At 35.9% G+C, this 19,202-nt stretch overlaps 1 protein-coding gene across 1 annotated transcript in view; it reads left to right on the forward strand.

Moving 5' to 3' along the window:
* LOC150086575 (dystrobrevin beta-like) overlaps positions 1 to 19,202 on the forward strand; it is a 116,172-nt gene that overhangs the window by 31,587 nt on the left and 65,383 nt on the right. The window contains exons 6-7 of the mRNA XM_090371462.1: positions 3,301 to 3,449; positions 14,481 to 14,589. Of these exons, the coding sequence (XP_090227588.1) occupies positions 3,301 to 3,449; positions 14,481 to 14,589 (258 nt within the window). The remainder of the gene's footprint in view (positions 1 to 3,300; positions 3,450 to 14,480; positions 14,590 to 19,202) is intronic.

Raw genomic sequence — 19,202 nt, forward strand, 5'->3', positions numbered from 1 at the left:
TTCTTTTCACAAATATACTTGGTCTCAATTCTAATCTCAATGATGTCCATTTCCACTTGCAGTCTTCCAAACCCCATGTACTTTTTCTGACAGAATCTCAGTTATCGGTTGATTCAACTACTGCTCATCTCGGATGCCCAAATTATTCACTGTATGATTCCTTTTGCCTCAAAGGTGGTACTTGTGCATATATCCGTTCTGATATTCCCTGTCAGAGACTTGGCAATTTGGAATCTCCTCTCTTTGATCTTCTCTCGCTTAAAATCTCTCTACCTCATTGTGTCAAATTCATATGTTGTCTCTACCGTTCTCTCAACTCCACCAATCACTTGGAGCTCTTTGACTTCCTCTCTTTGCAACTTGACTTTCTCCAGTCCAACTTTCCTAACAGTGAGGTAATTTTCCTTTGTGATTTTAATGTTCACAACTCCTGCTGGCTTCCGTTTTCTAGTCACCGACCCAGCTGGTCGAGATGCTGAGGCTTTTGCAATTGCTAATGACCTTGCACAGATTGTTCATTTACCTACAAGAATACAGGATAATCCTAATCATACAGCCAATACGCTTGATCTTTTTCTCACAAACAACCCTTCTAAGTACATGGTCGAAGTGAGTGGTCCTTTAGGCACTTCAGATCACAACTTGGTGATTGTCTCTTCTCCAATGGAACCTTTATCTCATGGCTATTCCCAACCTCGTGTTGTTTGGCATTACAAGAATGCAAAATAGGATGACCTGCAAGACTTCTCTTCTTCTTTTCCTTGGTTGGATTACTGTTTCAAAACTTCTGATGTCAGCGTTTGCTCAGATAGTGTCAGTGAAATTATTCTTGCAGGAATGGAATCCTTTATCCCACACTCCACTTTAAAATCTCGTCCTTTATCTAAACCTTGGTTTTCCAATAAATGTGCTAAGGCTGTTCAAGAGAAGTAGGTTGCATATCATAATTGGTTTGTTTCTAATTCTTCAGTTTCATTTTCTGCCTTCACCAAAGCTCGCAAGAATTGTAAAGCAGTTATTAATCAGTTCAAACTAGACTTTGAACAGGCTAAGAGTAGAAAACTTGCTTCTTGCCCTAATGGTAGCCAAGCATTCTGGTCTCTTGCCAAAGCTATTGGCTGCAACTTTTGCCCATCTCTCCTCCCACCTCTGTCCAAACCAGATGGTTCTGTTGTTACTTCAGCCAAGGATAAAGCTGACCTGCTAGCATCCCATTTTTCTTCCAACTCATGTATTAATGATCTTGGTAAAACACCTCCCACCATTCCCAACATGCTCCATTCAATGCCTCCTGTGGTCTTCCGTCAAAAGGATGTCAGAAGGATTTTGACGAATATTGATGCTAAGAAAGCTCCAGGTCCCGATGGTATTTCTCCACTTGTTCTCAAAACCTGTGCTCCTGAACTTACTCCTATTCTTTGCCTCCTTTTTTCACTTTCTTATTCCAAAGGTGTTTTTCCTTCTGCTTGTAAATTTGCTCATATCCAGCCAGTTCCTAAAAAGGGTGACAAATCCCTCCCATCCAATTATCGTCCCATTGCAATTACTTCTACTCTTCCTAACGTAATGGAGAAATCAATTCACCGCCAACTCTTAAACTACCTAGAAACCTTCCATCTGATCAACGATCACCAGTATGGATTCCGTCAGTGTCGATCCACTGGCGATATTCTGGCTTATGTTACCCATTTCAATGGACGAATTCAATGGAAAGGTTCGGCGAAACACAAGTAGTTGCTCTTGATATCTCAAAGGCTTTCAATCGTGTTTGGCATAAACGTCTTCTAAACAAGCTTCCATCTTATGGTTTGCCAAATGTTTTTAGTAATTGGTTATCCAGTTTTCTCTCTGATCCCTCACTGAGGGGGGATGGTAGATGGCTCTCTGTCTTCTAACTTCTCCACTAATGCTGGTGTCCCCCAAGGGTCAGTTCTTTCCCCCACTCTTTTCCTCTTGTATATTAATGACCATCTTCCATTGACTGGAAATCCTATCCATAGTTTTGCCGATGATAGCACATTGCATTCCACTTTCCATTTTGAGAAACCTTGTCTTGCTCAATCAGCTTCAACTTCTCGAAAATCTGCTACCAATTCCTTAAATGCCGATCTTCAGGTAATTCTCCAGTGGGGCAAAGACAACTTAGTTGGTTTCAACCCTTCTAAAACTCAGTCTTGTCTTATATCTCGCAAAAAGGATTCTTCTGCTCCTATGCTTATCTTTAGTGACACTCCGATTTCCAGGCAAAATGATATATCTCTTTTGGGGATTACCCTGACTTCTAATCTCTCTTGGCACAAGCACATTACAAATATTGCTTCCTCTGCATCTAAAAAACTTGGTTGTCTCTTTCGCTCTCAGCGTTACTTTTCTTCCAAACAGCTGCTCACTCTGTATAAATCGCAAATCCTCCCTGCCATGGAATATTGTTCCCACATCTGGGGCGGTGCCCCCAAAACCTCTCTCAGGCTTCTTGATTCCATTCAGAAGAGGGCAGTTAGGCTAATTAATGATTCATCTTTAACAAAGTCTCTCCACTTGCTGTCTCATAGACGTAGTTTCTGCTGCATGCCTCTTCTACAGATACTTCCATGGGCACTGTTCTTCTGAATTGGCTTCTATAATTCCCTCTCTCTCTTTCAAAACAGTCCGAACATGTGCTGCCACCAGCCAACATCCATTTACTGTCCAACATCAAACTCACAGAACTAGCTTTTCATCTTCCTTGTTTATTCATTCAACTGCCATTTTCTGGAACAACCTTCCTTCATACATATTTCCTGAAAATTACAGTCCACAGAAGTTCAAGTCCAATGTCAACAAATATCTTCTTTCGTATTCTCAGCCTCCAACCCAAGCACGGTACTAAGTACTATAGGTTCTAATACCTCTCGTGTTTGTGGTTTATATAAAAAAAAAAAAAAGAAGCCTATTGGTTATGCTCATAGAGCTCTGAATATTCTTAGTCTTTATAAAATGCATAGATCCTATGCTAGAACAGTTGACTCCAGTATAAAATTCCATAATATAATGTACTGCAGTCTTATTATCATTTTAATTTTTTTCAAAGTGAATGTTTCCTTATGATCAAGGATTTACATTATGTTTTGTAACTGGAGCAGATTTTGCAGAAAATAAATTTTTTTTGTCTGACGTATAGTTTGCATAAATTTTTTGTCTTGTGAGTAGCTTTAGCTTCTTCGGATTACAAATGTTTTTCAGTGAAATATTAATTTTTAAATAAACCGTTACCTTTGAAAATTGCATTATGTTTATTTTAATTTGCTGTTTCCTTTTCAGATATCTTTTCTCTCATATCAGATAATGCAGGACATTTAGTACAAAACAAATTTTCTGAATTTTTGAAAATAATTCTTGCTGTTCCATCTTCAGTATTTGAATCACCTTCATTTGGATATGATGAAAACAAATCATCCTATGTCTTCCCAGTAAGTCTCAGTAATTTGTTTTTATATGATAATTACACAGGTTTCATTTAATATTATTTGTATTACTTGTCTTGATTAGGAATCAGTGTTTTAATGGAATCATTTACATACTATGAATACAGAATATTAAAGCAGAAGTCTTTCTACAAAATTACTTCTACTTTATTGTCATTTCCTCTGACATTAGCATTAGCATTAGCATTAGTAGGCGCCTCCGTAGCCAGGTGGGAAGGAGCAGCAGTGCATAGCACACGCTTCTTGATTAGACCAGGGTTCGAGCCCGTCACCACCAAATACGGAGAATGCGGAAAGGTCAGGGAATGACCACCGCATATCCCGGAGCAATATGGCCTTAGTTGCTAATGCTCCTAAAAACCAAATAACAAACAAACAACAAGCATTAGTAGAGGCATTTGATGCAAGAAAGCAAGTTTATGCAGCATCAGCCAAAAAAAAAAAAAAAAAACCCACTTCCACTTCACCCCTCTGTTCGTTCAAAATACCTGTCCAGCTGAGCCTTAAACTTATTTAGGCTATCAACCTCCACCACAAGAGATGGCAGTCTGTTCCACCAACCAACCACCCGCTGGCTAAAGGCAAATTTCCGCACGTCTATCCTACATCTGTCTTTCCTCAATTTGAATTTATGCCCTCTCAGGTGATTATTCTGAGCTAGAGGAAGAATCCCATCAGCATTGAGCATGCTCAAACCATTCAAGGCTTTATACACCTCTATCAGATCACCTCGCTGGTGCCTAGTCTCCAGACACTGTAATTTGCAAAACTTAAGCCTTTCTTCGTAAGAGCACCCCTTTGTTCCATTCACTAACCTTGTTGCCCTTCTCTGTACTCGTTCCAGCAGCTCTACATCCTTCTTGAAATGAGGCCTCCAGACCTGTATACAGTACTCTAGGTGTGGCCTGACCATTGCCTTATACAATGGAATAATCACCTCCTTATCCCTGCTGGAAAAATTCCTGTATATCATTGACAATACTCCATGATCTACTCTTGCAGCCCGTCTGCACTGCTCAGAGAACTTCATATCTGCCTGCACAATCACCCCCAAGTCCCTTTCATTCTCTACCACTGTCAGTGTAGTACCACAGAGTTGATATGTTGCTCTGGGGTTGCTGTTTCCCATGTGTAGTACTTTACATTTGTCAATGTTAAACTTCATTTGCCACCTCTCAGCCCATCTGCTCAACCTTTCCAGATCCTGTTGCAGCAGCATAGTGTCAGTAGTGTCCTTGACAACCCTGCCAACCTTTGTATCATCCGCAAAGGTTGGCAGGGTTGTCAAGGACACTACTGACACTATGCTGCTGCAACAGGACATGGTAATGACTTGAATCTATTGAGTGGAAAGCCATCAGTTTGAATTATGCCCATGACCAGTGTTGTCTGGTTATGGACTCTTCCACTAGGAAACTCCATTTATTCCTCCTGCATAACAGGATGAATTTGATGATCATTCGTGTATTAAGAATTTGCAGATAAAGGAACCACTAGGTGGCAGTGATCACAGTGTACTTATGTGGGATTTACTTAAAGATATAATTACCATCAGGGGTAAATGAAATGGTTTTTGCTTCCGTAAAGGTGAGTACAGTGGTCTCAGACAGTTTTTAAATTCTGTACAGTGGGATCAACTGACGATGTTACCAACAGTAAATTCTAAGTGGGAAGCATTCAAGGAATTAATTGTGGATGCTACCAAAAGTTTCATACCTATTAAGAAATATTGTTCAAGGTTTAGGCCTAAATGGTTATCAAATGAACTAATGAGACTCGTGACAGAGAAGAAAAATGCATGGGATGGATATAAATTATCAAGCGACACAGAAGCCTATGGCAGATATAAGCTAGTCTGTAATCAAGTCACAAAGGCGAAGCAGATTACAAGAAATCTTTGGCAAAGGATACTAAGAAAAATAACAAGGATTTCTTTACTTATACAAACTCTAAAAGGAAGGGGATGAATCTGATTGGTCCACTTGATATCGATGGTTCGACTGTTGATAATCCTGCTCAGATAGCAAACAAACTGAATGAGTATTTTGCATCTACATTCACACATGAGGCGTTATTAAGGTTTGAAAATGCCACAAGGCTATCAAGTTGTAACAGGGTGCTTAATGATTTTGTAATAACTGAGAGCAAAGTGGAGGAGAAATTGTTGAAGTTAAACATAAGAAAGGCAGCTGGGGTGGATGGGATCTATCCAGTTATATTAAAGGAGGCGGCAAAGGAAGTAAGCAAACCCCTAGCCATAATTATGAGAGCATCCTTGGACTCAGGGGAGGTCCCCACTGACTGGAAATGTACAAATGTATCCCCAATTCACAAAAAGGGGATCAAAGGGTGACATGAGTAATTACAGACCAGTTAGTTTAACTTCTATTCCGAGTAAAGTAATGGAGTCACTGGTTAAAGATGCATTGCAGGATCATCTAGACAAGACTGCAGCAATAATTCAGACACAGCATGGGTTTGTTAAGGGAAAGTCTTGTCTGACAAATTTGATAGGATATTATGATGTGGTTACAAAGGAACTGGATTCAAAAAATAAATTTGATATCATATACTTGGATTTCAGGAAAGCTTTTGAAACTGTTGCACATGGAAGACTACTGTACAAATTGGAGCAGAATGGTATTAAGGGTAAGTTGCTACAATGGATAAAAGGATGGTTGAGTGGGAGAAGACAGAGGGTGGTAATCAATGGGTGCTGCTCTTCATGGACTAATGTTATTAGTGGAGTGCCACAGGGTTTGGTGTTGGGTCCACTGTTTTGTATATTTATCAGTGATATTGATGAAGGTATATCAGGCTTAGTGTTGAAGTTTGCAGATGATACAAAGGTTGGCAGGGTTGTTAAGGACACTAATGACAGTGTGCTACTGCAACAGGATCTAGAAAATTTGTGCAGATATGCTGAGAAGTGGCAACTGAAATTTAACCTTGACAAATGCAAAGTACTGCGTATGGGTAAAAGTAACCCCAGAGAAACGTACCAACTGTGTGGTACTACACTTAAGGTGGTAGAAAATGAAAAAGACCTGGGAGTAATTGTGCAGTCAGATATGAAGTTTTCTGAGCAGTGCAGACAGGGCAGGTCATGGGGTTTTGTCAGTGATATATAGTAATTTTGCTAGCAGGGAAAAGGAGGTAATTATCCCTCTGTGTAAGGCAATGGTCAGGCCCTGCCTTGAGTACTGCATACAGGTCTGGAGGCCTCATTTTAGGAAGGATGTAGATTTGCTTGAGCGTGTACAGAGAAGGGCAGCAAGGTTGGTGAGGGGATTGCAGGGATCCTGTTACCAAGAAAGGCTTAAGTTCTGCAAATTGCAGCAGCTGGAGACTAGGCACCTGCACAGTGATCTGATTGAGTTGTATACGTCCTTGAATGGGTTGAGCACGCTGAATTCTGAAGAAATTCTTGCACTTGTTCAGATTACGAATCTAAGGGGGCATAAATTCAAATTAAGGAAAGACAGATGTAGAATAGATAAATTTGCCTTTTTCCAGCAGGTGGTTAATTGCCGGAACAAACTTCCATCTGTTGTTGTAGGAGTTGATAGGTTAAATAAATTTAAGGAGCAACTGGACAAACATTTAGAGGGAATGGTTGTGTGAATTTTTTTTTTTTTTTTTTTTTTTGGCTGATGCTTCATAAGCTCATATACTTGTTTCCTTGCATCACATGCAACTACTACAGACAAGCCAAATTTTAGAAATACATGCATTTTATAAATAATTGCTGTTGTATCATAGCCTGGGTTAGATTGAACTAATTGAAACCTAATAATGTATTAGGTTTCAATTAGTTCCATTATTCATGCTGTAGTAATCCAAATGGTATTTCTGATTTGATAATGGCAATGTGTTTAAGCATTATGAGCTTGTAGAGCCAAGAGATAATACGAGACAAATCAGAGAAAACTACCATATAAATTTGAATATCTTGTTATCAAGTCCATTGTTCATATGTATAAGAAAATGACAGAAAATTTTTGTCTTAACACAGAGATGTCCAAAGTGGGTGTTGCCAGATTTTGGCATTATATTAGCTTGTTTTAATTCTGATTTTCTTTTCAGTGAATTTATATCATTGTAATTGATTGATTAAAATGCAATTATCAAGTAATACATTAAAAAAATACCACATTTACTGGTCACATGATTTGTGTAACGTTACACAGGTAATGAACATTCAAATTTGAGAAGAGACACTGAACACTACATTGTGTTTGGTGTGTGTCTTTTATGGTAGTAAGTTTCTGCAACTGGCTGGCAACATGGAATATTTTTAAAACTGCAAAAACTGTTCATAAATTGTTCTTCTTTTGATCTAATTGTCCAACATTATAAAGAAATTATTGCCAAAAATCAAATTCTTTTGGGCGCCTCCGTAGCCAGGTGGGAAGGAGCAAAAGTGCGTAGCACACGCTTCTTGATTAGACCGGGATTCGAGCCCGTCACCACCAAATACAGAGGATGCGGGAAGGTCAGGGATTGACCACCGCATATTCTCGGAGCAATATGGCCTTAGTTGCTAATGCTCCTAAAAACCAAATGACAACAACAACAACAACAAATTCTTTTTGCATTTTTTTTTTGTTCTTCTTAAAAAAAAATAAAAATTTGATTATTATTATTTTTAATGCAGTAATATTCCTCTTCAATCTATGCATTTAGCATATATAAATCAATTTCATCAACTTCTAGATCTGAATTCCAAAGAATTCCAGATTTCTTAACCCAATTTGGACAACAGCCAACAAGTGTGATCTCCTCCATTGATTTTTAAAAGTTGTGTTCTTGTTGCTATCTATTAAAACTGTATCTATTATTAATTATAACCACAAATAAGTGGTGGCAGCATGTACTAGAAGATTTTAAGAGATTGTGTGTTAATGGATGCATTATTCCTAACACTTTAAAAAATGTAAATTTATGTATGTTAAAAAAAAGGTTATAGTTTGAATTACAGAGATCAGAAATTCCGAATAAAAGATCTGACTATAGAATTTTGACATTGTTATTTTAAAGTGAATGTTTGCCATTTCATGTTTGAGGCTGTTCAATAATTGTTCTTGAAATACTACTGTTTTGAAGCTGAATTTAAGTAATATTCAGAAGAATGCCCCTCATACATATGTCCTTTTGAGTGTTTTCAGTATATTGGGATAATTCTTTAAGATTTAGAATAGAAATGACATTTATGTGATTTAATAATACTCTCTAGCATGGGTATATCTATAAACTTTTTTGTGGTAGGGGCTAATGACTAGCAGTCCCATTTTTTAAACTCAAATTTTATGGTCTTGATCACAGTGCTCCCTCTGTTCCACCTTGCCACAAAGCTGCCTGATGTTAATAAATCAGATATTTATATATTAAAAAAAAAAAAAAAGCTTTAGTAGACAGTGTGATCACTACAGTTCAAACTGTGGGTGTTATGAATTATAAGTGAGTGACAAGTGAACATCAGATTGCATGTGGAAAACTGGTCAATTGCTAGAACTCTTGAACAACCTTAAAGTTACTATTCTTTACAAAGTGTCCTTCTTTATTTGAAAAATAAAACAAGTTAAAATGTAACACAAGATCTGTGCCCATTTTCCTGAATAAAGAGTGGTGGTGTTGAGGCTATTGTTTTCTAGGATGAGGGTGTGGTTTTTCTTCAGTTCCAGGATGAAACTGATATTAATATCATGTGGAAGTTTCCTAATTTTCTCCTTGCTTTGGCTTTAGATTATTAGGACATTATTGTCATACCAGAGCCATAACTTGTACATTTCTGTGCCTGGATACACCTCTTACTTAAAATTTGGCCATAAAGGCTTCTGCTAGAGGGATGGGAGTGGGGAGAAAGCTTTTCCATGCTCAAACCCCCTTCTTTTGGAAGTAGTAGGTACTCTAAAACTGAAAAAAGTTTTAGCTTGCTATAATATCTATGAGGAGCATAATTTTTTGGTTGATAAAGGCCTGTTGATTGAGTTGTTTTGCCACTGTGACTTTGGCATCAGTAAAGACACCATAATTTAATTTTAATGTATACTGATACTCCCAAACTTATGATAAGTTCTGTTCTGGTATTTCCATCATAAGTCAAAATGGTCATAAGTCGAATATAAATAACAATGGTATTATAGGGGTATTGTTCCCAAGGTTAATAAGAAAATAACAGTAATAATAATAATAAATTTAATAAGAAAAGGGAAGTAAAAATTTCACAGTTAAAGACATTAAAATTATTCATTGAGTGAGGAAGAGAGAGAGAGACTTTTCAGCAGATAATGGTGAAGGAACAGTGGAAGTCTTCTTGAAAAATTTGTGTAATGTTGACTGCACACTTTGTGCTTTTTTTTTGTTTCATTGTAGATCTACCTGTAGCAAGCAAGGGCATCTTGAATAGTTTTGTACACATTTGAATGGCGCCTCCGCAGCCAGGTGGGAAGGAGCAGCAGTGCGTAGCACACGCTTCTTGATTAGACCGGGGTTCAAGCCCGTCACCACCAAATACGGAGGATGCGGAAAGGTCAGGGAATGACCACCGCATATCCCGGAGCAATATGGCCTTAGTTGCTAATGCTCCTAAAAACCAAATAACAAACAAACAAAACAAACACATTTTAATATCTTCCAACATTTGAATTAATTTCTTCCAACATCCGCATTCCCCTATTAATTATGGTAAATGACTTTGCCATCTTTTTCACTGAAAACTTTCTTGCAGGCTCTGGTGTTTCCTCTACATTTTCTCTCTCTCTCTCTTCTTCTTCTTCTTCTCTAATGTCTTTAGTTCCAGCTCATCATTATTTAATTCTTCTTCTGTGTTTTCGACAAACTGCTCCACATCATTTGTATCCACTTCCAATTCTAGCTGCTCTCCAAGTTCTACAACTTTGTTACTAATTTCGGTAATAGTGTTATCCTCATTAAACCTAGGGACATGAGATTCTTCCATATGCTGCTCATGCATTTATTAGTACCCTCATTCCATGCTGCAGCTATGTTCATTGTGCAATGAAAAATGATATAAGCCTTCCAAAATTCTCTCTGAGTTTGTCCTCTTTTGAGTAGCAGTAATAGCCTGAGAAATTGTCTTTCAAAGGTAATAAGCTTTAAACTTTCACTATCAGTAATTCCTTGATCTAAGGGCTGGATAATTGATGTAGTATTTGGTGGAAGGTACACTACTTTAACATCAGGGTGAATGTCATCCAAGTGCACTGGATGTGGGTGCATTATCCAACGTTAACAAAATTTTAAATGGGATGACTTTTTCATGACAATAATTCTTGACTTCTCTGATGAAACAATTTATGTACCAATTTTCAAACAATGGTATGGTCACCCACGCCTTTTTTGTTATGCTGATAAAACACTGGCAAGGGATGTTTATTGATCATTTTTAAAGCCCTTGGATTTTCAGAATGATAAATCATCAATGGTTTTAGCTTATATCCTGCTACATTTCCTCCAAAAAGTAGGGTTATGCAATCTTTGAATGCCTTAAATCCTGGCATCGTTTTAGCTTCTTTGTAGATGTATGTACGTTCTGGCATTTTTTTCCAAAATAAGCTTGTTTCATCCACATTGAATATTTGCTTGGGCAAATATTCTCCTTCTTTAACAATATGATTAAACTCTTCTTTAAAAGCTTCAACAGCTTCTGTATCTGCACTAGCTGCTTCCCCACTTACTTTCACATTATGCAAATTGTAATGTTTTCTAAACCTATTGAACCATCCACGATCGCAACAAATGTTTCTTTGTAGTCATCTCCTGCACGTAACTCTAAAGTTTTGAAAAGGCTTCTTGCTTTAGCCTGAATAGCTAATAAGCTCAGGGGTACACGCTTCTGAGTTTGGTCCTCTGTCCATACAGTAATAACTTTTCCATCTCACATGAATAGGCCCAGTTCTTTTTTTCGTTATTGTTGAGCTGATAGGCGTTGATGCCTTCACTGCTTCATGAATTCTGTCTTTGTCCTTTATGATGGTGGATATAGGCGAGTGAGATAAGGTAAAGTCATGAGCCAGTTCCATTATGGATTTACCTTTTTGTGTTGTGTTATTATTTTCAGCTTCGTCTCTAAGCTTATTGTCTTTCTCTTCATCTTGACAGGAGATGGTGAATAAATTTTGCATTTGCTAGTCATATCAATTGAAGGGTAGTTTGGTTCCCGAGATAACAAAAAGATTGGGAATCACATAACGACAATATCACATTCGCTAGCTTTGAAGAACAGAGAGAGACTGAGTCATATTAGCGCAACTAGGCTTAATGACACCGCACTAAGCACGAGATGCCGTAATTGCCATACATTGTCATCAGCAAGTGCGACTTATTTATTAGGACTCAAATTCTATTTTTTTTTTTTTTTTTTTTTTTTTGTGATTCTTTTTATTTTTTTTTAATTTCTAATTTTTTTTTTTGAAATTTAATATATACAACTGTTGAAACTATGAATAGTCATAAGTCAGAAGGTCGTAAGTCAGGGAGTATCTGTATAGTGAAGCATCTCTACCTAATTAATGTTATTTTACCGAAGGATATAGTTTTCATTATCTTGAGTCATTGACTCCTGTCTTTTTACCAAAGTTTCGATATTTTGTTGATAAAATTATACATTCCACTGCTTTCAAAGCAAAAAAAAAAAAAGTTCCAAGTCAGTTTTGACTGTACTGGCAGTGACAGCTTGATTTTGCTATAGCAATTTAAAATAGATTATTCTCTTCATTATCCCACTTTAGGTGAAACAACCTTTTTCAGGTGGAAGGTTCCATTTTTGAATGTGTAATCTGGATTTTCTTGGGATTTAACTTCTGCTTTTGCAAAGAATGCACACATGTAGTATCCACTTCTTGCTTGCAGTTATAACTTGTTCCAGAAATGTCTTGCCCTGTGGAAGAGTGGAAATCATTGCATTCAGTTATCTGCTGGACTCAGATACCTTTATCCTGTAGAGATATGGAGGTCATAGATAGAATACATTGGAATACTGTGTTCAAGACCTCCTTTGAAAAAGACATTGAGCTTTTTGAAAGGGTCCGAAGGCAGACAACCCACATAGTGAGATCGGCAAAAGGGTGACCATATGGAGGAAAGGCTCCAAATATGTGGACTACAGAGCTTGGCAACCAGGCACCTCCGAGATAACTTGATAGAGGTTTATAAGGCTCTGAGAAGGGTTAGTAAAATGAAAGTGAAGGCAGAATTTTTACTGTTATAGAACTTGGGGGCATAATTCAAATTACAGAGGAAGAGGTTTAGACTAGATTTTAGGAAGTTTTCCTTTTAGCCAGCGAGTCATTGATTGCTGAAACAGGTTGTCTTCACAGATAGTTGAGGCTGATAGTGTGAATAAATTCAAAGGTTGCTTGGATAGTTACCTAAGTAAGGAGGGAACCAAATAATTTGCATTTTCTTGTCCACTCTTTTTTTTTTTTTTTTTTTTTATTATTTTTTTTTTTTATCCAGCCAGTGCAGCAAAAGCCTGTGGCTTCATTGCACTACATGGCTATTACTGTTACCTTACTTTGAGACTTTTCCAATCTTATTGAATTGAGTATAAATGCTTATATATGGTATTGGGCCTACCAGCAATTCTCCAGTTTATAATCTGGATTCTGCCTTTGTCATAAGTCACCAATATTGATCTCAATTAGTTGAGTAGAACAAGTTGAATTGGATAGATCAATGATCTATCCAATTCAACTTGTTCTACTCAACTCAGCTTGGAATTTTGATCTACCCAATAATTGAATACTTAGATATATGTAAGATGTCTTTCCAACACATCACTTATAATTTTGGAATGGCTTTTGGACTCTTTTTCAATTCACTTAGAGCATTTAGTGTTATGCATAAAGGAGAACCCAACTGTTACCATCAGTTACTTTTTCTGTTCTGTAACAAAATAAACACAAAACAAATGAAAGGAAGATCCAACAACTTACCACTTGTAAAAACACTTTCCTTTTAACTTGATATGGTAGACTTGAATACCAAAGAATAGTATGTATTCTGCATCAGGCCTTGACAGATTTATTCAAGATCTAGGCACTACTGCCAAAAGTTATTGGTGGAGGGGTGTGGAACAGCCATTATGAAGTAAACTGAAGTCATGTGATAAGGTTGTTTGTTGTTTGTTTTTTTTTTTTTTGGTTTTTAGGAGCATTAGCAACTAAGGCCATATTGCTCCGGGGATATGCGGTGGCCATTCCCTGACCTTTCCGCATCCTCCGTATTTGGTGAGCACAGGCTCGAACTCCGATCTAATCAAGAAGCGTGTGCTATGCACTGCTGCTCCTGCCCACCTGGCTATGGAGGCACCATGTGATAAGGTGAAAATGCCATGTTTATCTTGCTTGTTAGTGTTAAATTCATGTATTGCCAAAACAACTGATATCAATCAACCTCATGCTGTGATGTTGGACAGTGTTGATAACTAATTCTGTGAAAATTCTATTGAATGCTTTTAAATTTCTTTACCTGATTTACCTTTTAGCAGATAACTTTCACAGTTACAAACCCTTGACTTACAACTATTAATAATGCAAAGTTCCGTTAGGTAAAAAGTATAATGTTTTTCTGAATGAACAATCTTTGAATATTTTCCCCCCAATCAATTAAAAAAGATAAAATTTGATAAACACTTTACACATAACTGTAGTTTTTATGTAATCCTATCAAAACTGAATATGATTGCTTGGACTATTGATAGATTGGCACAACTGTCAGAAGTTGTGCCAATCCCTGCAAGATACGGACCACAATTATTGTATAACAAAGAATGGGCAGGTCAGCCTCACAGCTGCTAGACCAACTTATAAAATACAAATTACCAATTGAGATTTCTTAGTTGGCATGGTGACCGTGTTTGTCATTTTCTGTTCTATAAGACACTTCACTGTATTAATGCATACAGTGAAGTGTTTTATAGTGTAAATATTTATATATTGAATACAGTTATCTTTAATTAGATTCTTTTTTTCTTGTAATTTTTATTTTAAGCAAGAAAAAGTAACTGTCAATGACTTCCTGGATGCATTACTCACAGATCCAGCACCATCATGCCTTGTCTGGTTTCCCCTTCTTCATAGACTTGCTTGTACAGAAAATGGTAATTAAACATTTATAAACACTTACATTTTGATTATTAAAGTAAGAATGTGCCAGTAAAGGTCTGCCAAAAGTCATGATGGGATTTTTTTTTGAAATTTTTTAAGGCATTTTGAAACTTATGAATTATTATTTATTTATTTTTTCTCAGATTTAAACCCTATAAAAGGAGATTTCATCATGAAAAGTAGGCACTTAGTAACAAGCACTTTTCCTCAAACTTTACTTCAGATGGTCTGCTAGCGAAGCCAAGTGAGAATTTTGAAGACAACTTGCTGTAAGAATTTTCTGATAAATTATAGTTATGAGTGGTAGAGCTTAGTGACTTGCACAGTTATAGATAATGATCAGGCCATCTGAGATGTAGCAAAACTTCAGAAATCATTGAGCTCGTCCACAAAAATATTTTCCATAGTAAAGAAAAATCATGAATGTGATGTTTGAAGAAACTTTAGGTTACTGAGGCATCAGCGAGATATAGTCTGACAGAAGACCTAAATTGTCATCTATATAAATTTAAGATCGTGGAAAAACTTTTATTCAGGAACTATGAAGCTTAGCTCATATTTGCACAAAAATTATTCATATTTGCTGAGAAAGACAGTTGGTTCGTGTTCATTTCATAATGAGTAATAAAGCTCATTTTCACTTGCATGGATTCACCGATTTGTATAACTCTAGGATTTGGGATATAGAAAATCTGAACTTATTCAGAGCCACTGCATTCTGATCATATTGCAGTGTACAAATGAAATTATTGACCCATTCTCTTTGAAGGATATTGCTGACAGGGCTATCACAGTTATGGGTAAAATATAGAAGAACTCTTTATTGCATACATAACATGATTCAGTTGTGACCTTTTTAATGCCAGCAGTAAAGTTAATTAAGTAAAATCTTTATTTACAACAAAATGATATAACATGGATATAAACTAGGAAAAACAGTGTTTCCTCTAAATTTATCTGTACCAGACCTCCTTTATTTATTTCCTATATGCATAGATATAAAAAAACTGTGTTAATTGGGACATTGGTTTCTATTAGAGTGCAGTTCTGTGAGTACCTCAGTGTGTTCATGAAAAGCATTTAAGAGATGTTGTATTTAAAAAATAGCTCAAAGATGTGTTCTGCAATTGACAATAAACAATATCCAATTATATTATGATTTTTACTTATTTAATTTAAAAATTCCACAATGACTTTTTGGTGGGTCCTTTTTAAAAAAGACCATGCATTCTAGCTAATTCAACTTTTTTTTTAATTTTTCACAATGAATTATCACTGGTAATTAATAAGACTAATAATGGATAATTAATAATATATAATGAAGTAATAATATTAATTTATAAATAATAAGTGTAGTTTAGATTTTTTTTTTTTTTTTTACCATTTCAGTTAGTCATTATGCATTAAAGAAATATAACTTGTATCTCAAAAGTTTCAAGATTGCCTGCATAAAAAAGAATGCAAGGTACTTATGATCTGTTGTTTTTTTCCTCCAAAGTAATTACCGCCCCCCCCCCTTCCAAATTCCTTTCATAGATAACTACTGCCAGCATTGGTGAAGGTCACTGAAGCAACTATAGAAATTTCTTTCTGGAGTACTCATCATCATCAGCTCCAGACTTTGGTAGTAATGAGTTACAAACTTTAAAGTTAAATTAGATGTTATTATTTTTGTTAACTTTTCATTATTTTATTTATTTTTTACCCAGTAACTAAGTAACTTAATAAGTTGAAAATAAGTTTTTCTGAAATAACACCTGGAATTTTTTTAAATTTTTTCCTTAATAAATATAAACAAAAAATTGATTTAAAAAAATTAACCTATAAGTGAGCAGTTATAGAGGAAAAAGGACACTGACCTGATAATCTGTTGTTAAATGTTTGATGATGCAATCGCAATTATCACTGTAGTATAACCAAAGGTTTGAGTTTTTCAAGTATCAAGCAGTGTGTGCAAATTACTTTGCAAGTTGAGGAACTGTACCACAGAATTAGTAATAGTATTTGTGTTTATGTAAATATTGTTACCACTGTATTTAAATGTGTGTGTGTGTGTTCCTTTTGTTTTTTTGAGGATTTCCTTTGCAAAGACACTTTACCTTTATTACTTAGCTGATGAATTGATTATCATTAAGAGTAGTAAAAACAGCCCTTCATTTTAGGAAATGGATTTAAGTTCTGACAGCAGCAATCAATTGGTATAAAATATTAAAAAAATTTTGTGTTTAGATTAGAAAATAACTTTTATTTTAGATTGTTAAGTTTACCAGTTAGTTTCATATAAGTAAATTCTCAAGTGCAAACTGCCCTGATCCAAAAGGATATCATTTGATTGGAAAACTATTGGAGAAATGAGTAGCATCTTTTGCAATAAAGGTAAGTGAACCAGGACCAAGGTATGTCTGTCTGGATTAAAAATTGATGGTGTAACAATCAGCCTGTCATTTTTTGAGAGATCCAGATAGTGTGTGTTATTATTTGCAAACAGGCCATTTGGTAGATAAGTGACAGCATGCTGAAAAAGTGACATGAGTTAGGTAAAAATGTATTTATGTCAGCAGTTTTACTCAGGGAATTTTTATCAGTGTCCTTGTAGTAGATAGAAATCTTTCTTGTAGAGATGAAATATGTTTGAACAGAGGTGTGGGCAGGAGTATTTGCTCATGTCATTGAAGCTGCCTTAATAAAGGGTTCCAGGAAACCGCTAGCCAGAGGCAACACAGCTAGTCTTTTTTTTTTTTATGACATGTATCGAAGTGCAGATACTCGAAAGTTTTTGTGATCTTGCAAGGCAGTGAGTCTCCTGACATTGGAAATAGAGATATGGAGGTTAACAAAAATGGTAATGAACTAAAAGCTAAAGCTATGGCAGCAAGCTTAAATAATCTTAAGGAATGTGCTAAGGTAGTAAAAAACAAAAAAATACTTAGAAGCTCCTGAATTTTGCTGTTGTGTACAATGTATTTAAACAAGAGAAGAGGGTTGTGAGATCATGCGACTTGTTAAAAGTAGCGTGTTTTCAGCAAGAGCATTCCCAGATTCATAAACTAATAAATGCCAGCTTGAGGCTGTATAATGCAAGGTGGTAGGAATCAGTAAATAAAATCAATAAATAATAATAAATCAGTAAATAATATACTGATATGATTCCTTGATGTTCAAGGTTTTTTTTTTTTTTTTTAATATAGTAGCAGGAAGTAACATAAAATGAAATTGAGTTGGGTAATATGCTGTAGGCCAGAAGACTGAAGATTATGATGAAAGCCTGTTTACACAGATGGAATGGCATGCAAGTGCAGGTGCCTTTTTTGGAAGATTTCAGTCTTCCCCTTATTGATTTGAGCAATTAGGAGAGAAATAGAAATTCATCATCTCTATTGGCATGTAAGGAAAGTACTGGGTGGAGAGTGGATAGGATCCTCTGTGACAGTATAGTGGTTTTGCCACTTGTTACTCATATGGCTCAAATTCTATCAGAGACTGAAGAATTCTTAAAGGCTTTTTTAGTCAGGCTATAGTTATCTATAGTTAGTTGGAGGGATTGGACTTCTCTTCCATGAGTTATTCTGGAATTTTAAGCCTGCCTGACAGATTTTACATCTGTCCTACCACACACTTCTGCAGGAATAAGAGACTGGAGCAAATTACCCAAAGATCCTGATGCTTCATATTCTGAACCTGATGATCACCCACACTCCTGATAATATTGTAATGGCATGTAGTGTTGTGAAGTAATAACTAAAGTAAAAACTAACCCAATTGTATGATACTCACACATTACTACAAAGAGAAACCCATTGGTTTATTTCCTTTAAGCAGCGAGATAAAAGTAATTACAAAGAATCTTTTTCAGTTAATTTTTTTAGATATTGTTTATCAACACTTGAGTAAACAGTATTATGTGACAATATTAAACTTGAACTTTTACCTGTACTACAAGCTTTCATTTAAATACAAGTGTCTCAGCATTGAAAAAGACAACCTCTCATAAGGCAGTATCTTTAATGATAAGCAAGTTGCTAAACAAAGACTTTTTTTCCCAACTTTATCTTCATACTTCTTTTTCTTATGTATGGAGATTATATTTAACATGTGGGAAAGACTATTTGCAAATTATATTTTGCCTTTACTATATGCTGTTAGCAATGAATGCATTTTATCTGGCTTCTTCAGTAGAAAAATAATTATGCCAACTTTTATTTTAAAGCCAGCAAAGCAATATAATTCTTGACTGTATTCTTCATCTAATTCCTCATACATAAACTGTTTCAAGCTTTACTTCACTCGTAACTATAAGTTTAACAGCTGAATGTAACCAGAACTTCTTTTTCTCTAAGCTCATTCTAAGCATGAGCACATGAATGTGCCATTGTGTCAGCATTTTATGCCAACCATTGCTCTTTCAGGACAACTTGGATAGGCTGCAGGGATAGTTAAGTAGTAGCTTTGTTTTAATGCTGCAAAATAGATTTTACATTTGAGAAATAGCAACTACAAAATATTTTATACAGTGGTTGAATTAAGAATAGTAGCAAAAAGAAAGGAATGTGGAGTTATGATCTAGGTAGGCAAAAAGGGGCCCAAGATGTGTCCTTTCACTTGCTTA

This window comes from Mastigoproctus giganteus, chromosome 4, assembly GCF_048544385.1.
Source record: "Mastigoproctus giganteus isolate SK-2022 chromosome 4, ASM4854438v1, whole genome shotgun sequence".
NCBI lineage: Eukaryota > Metazoa > Arthropoda > Arachnida > Uropygi > Thelyphonidae > Mastigoproctus > Mastigoproctus giganteus.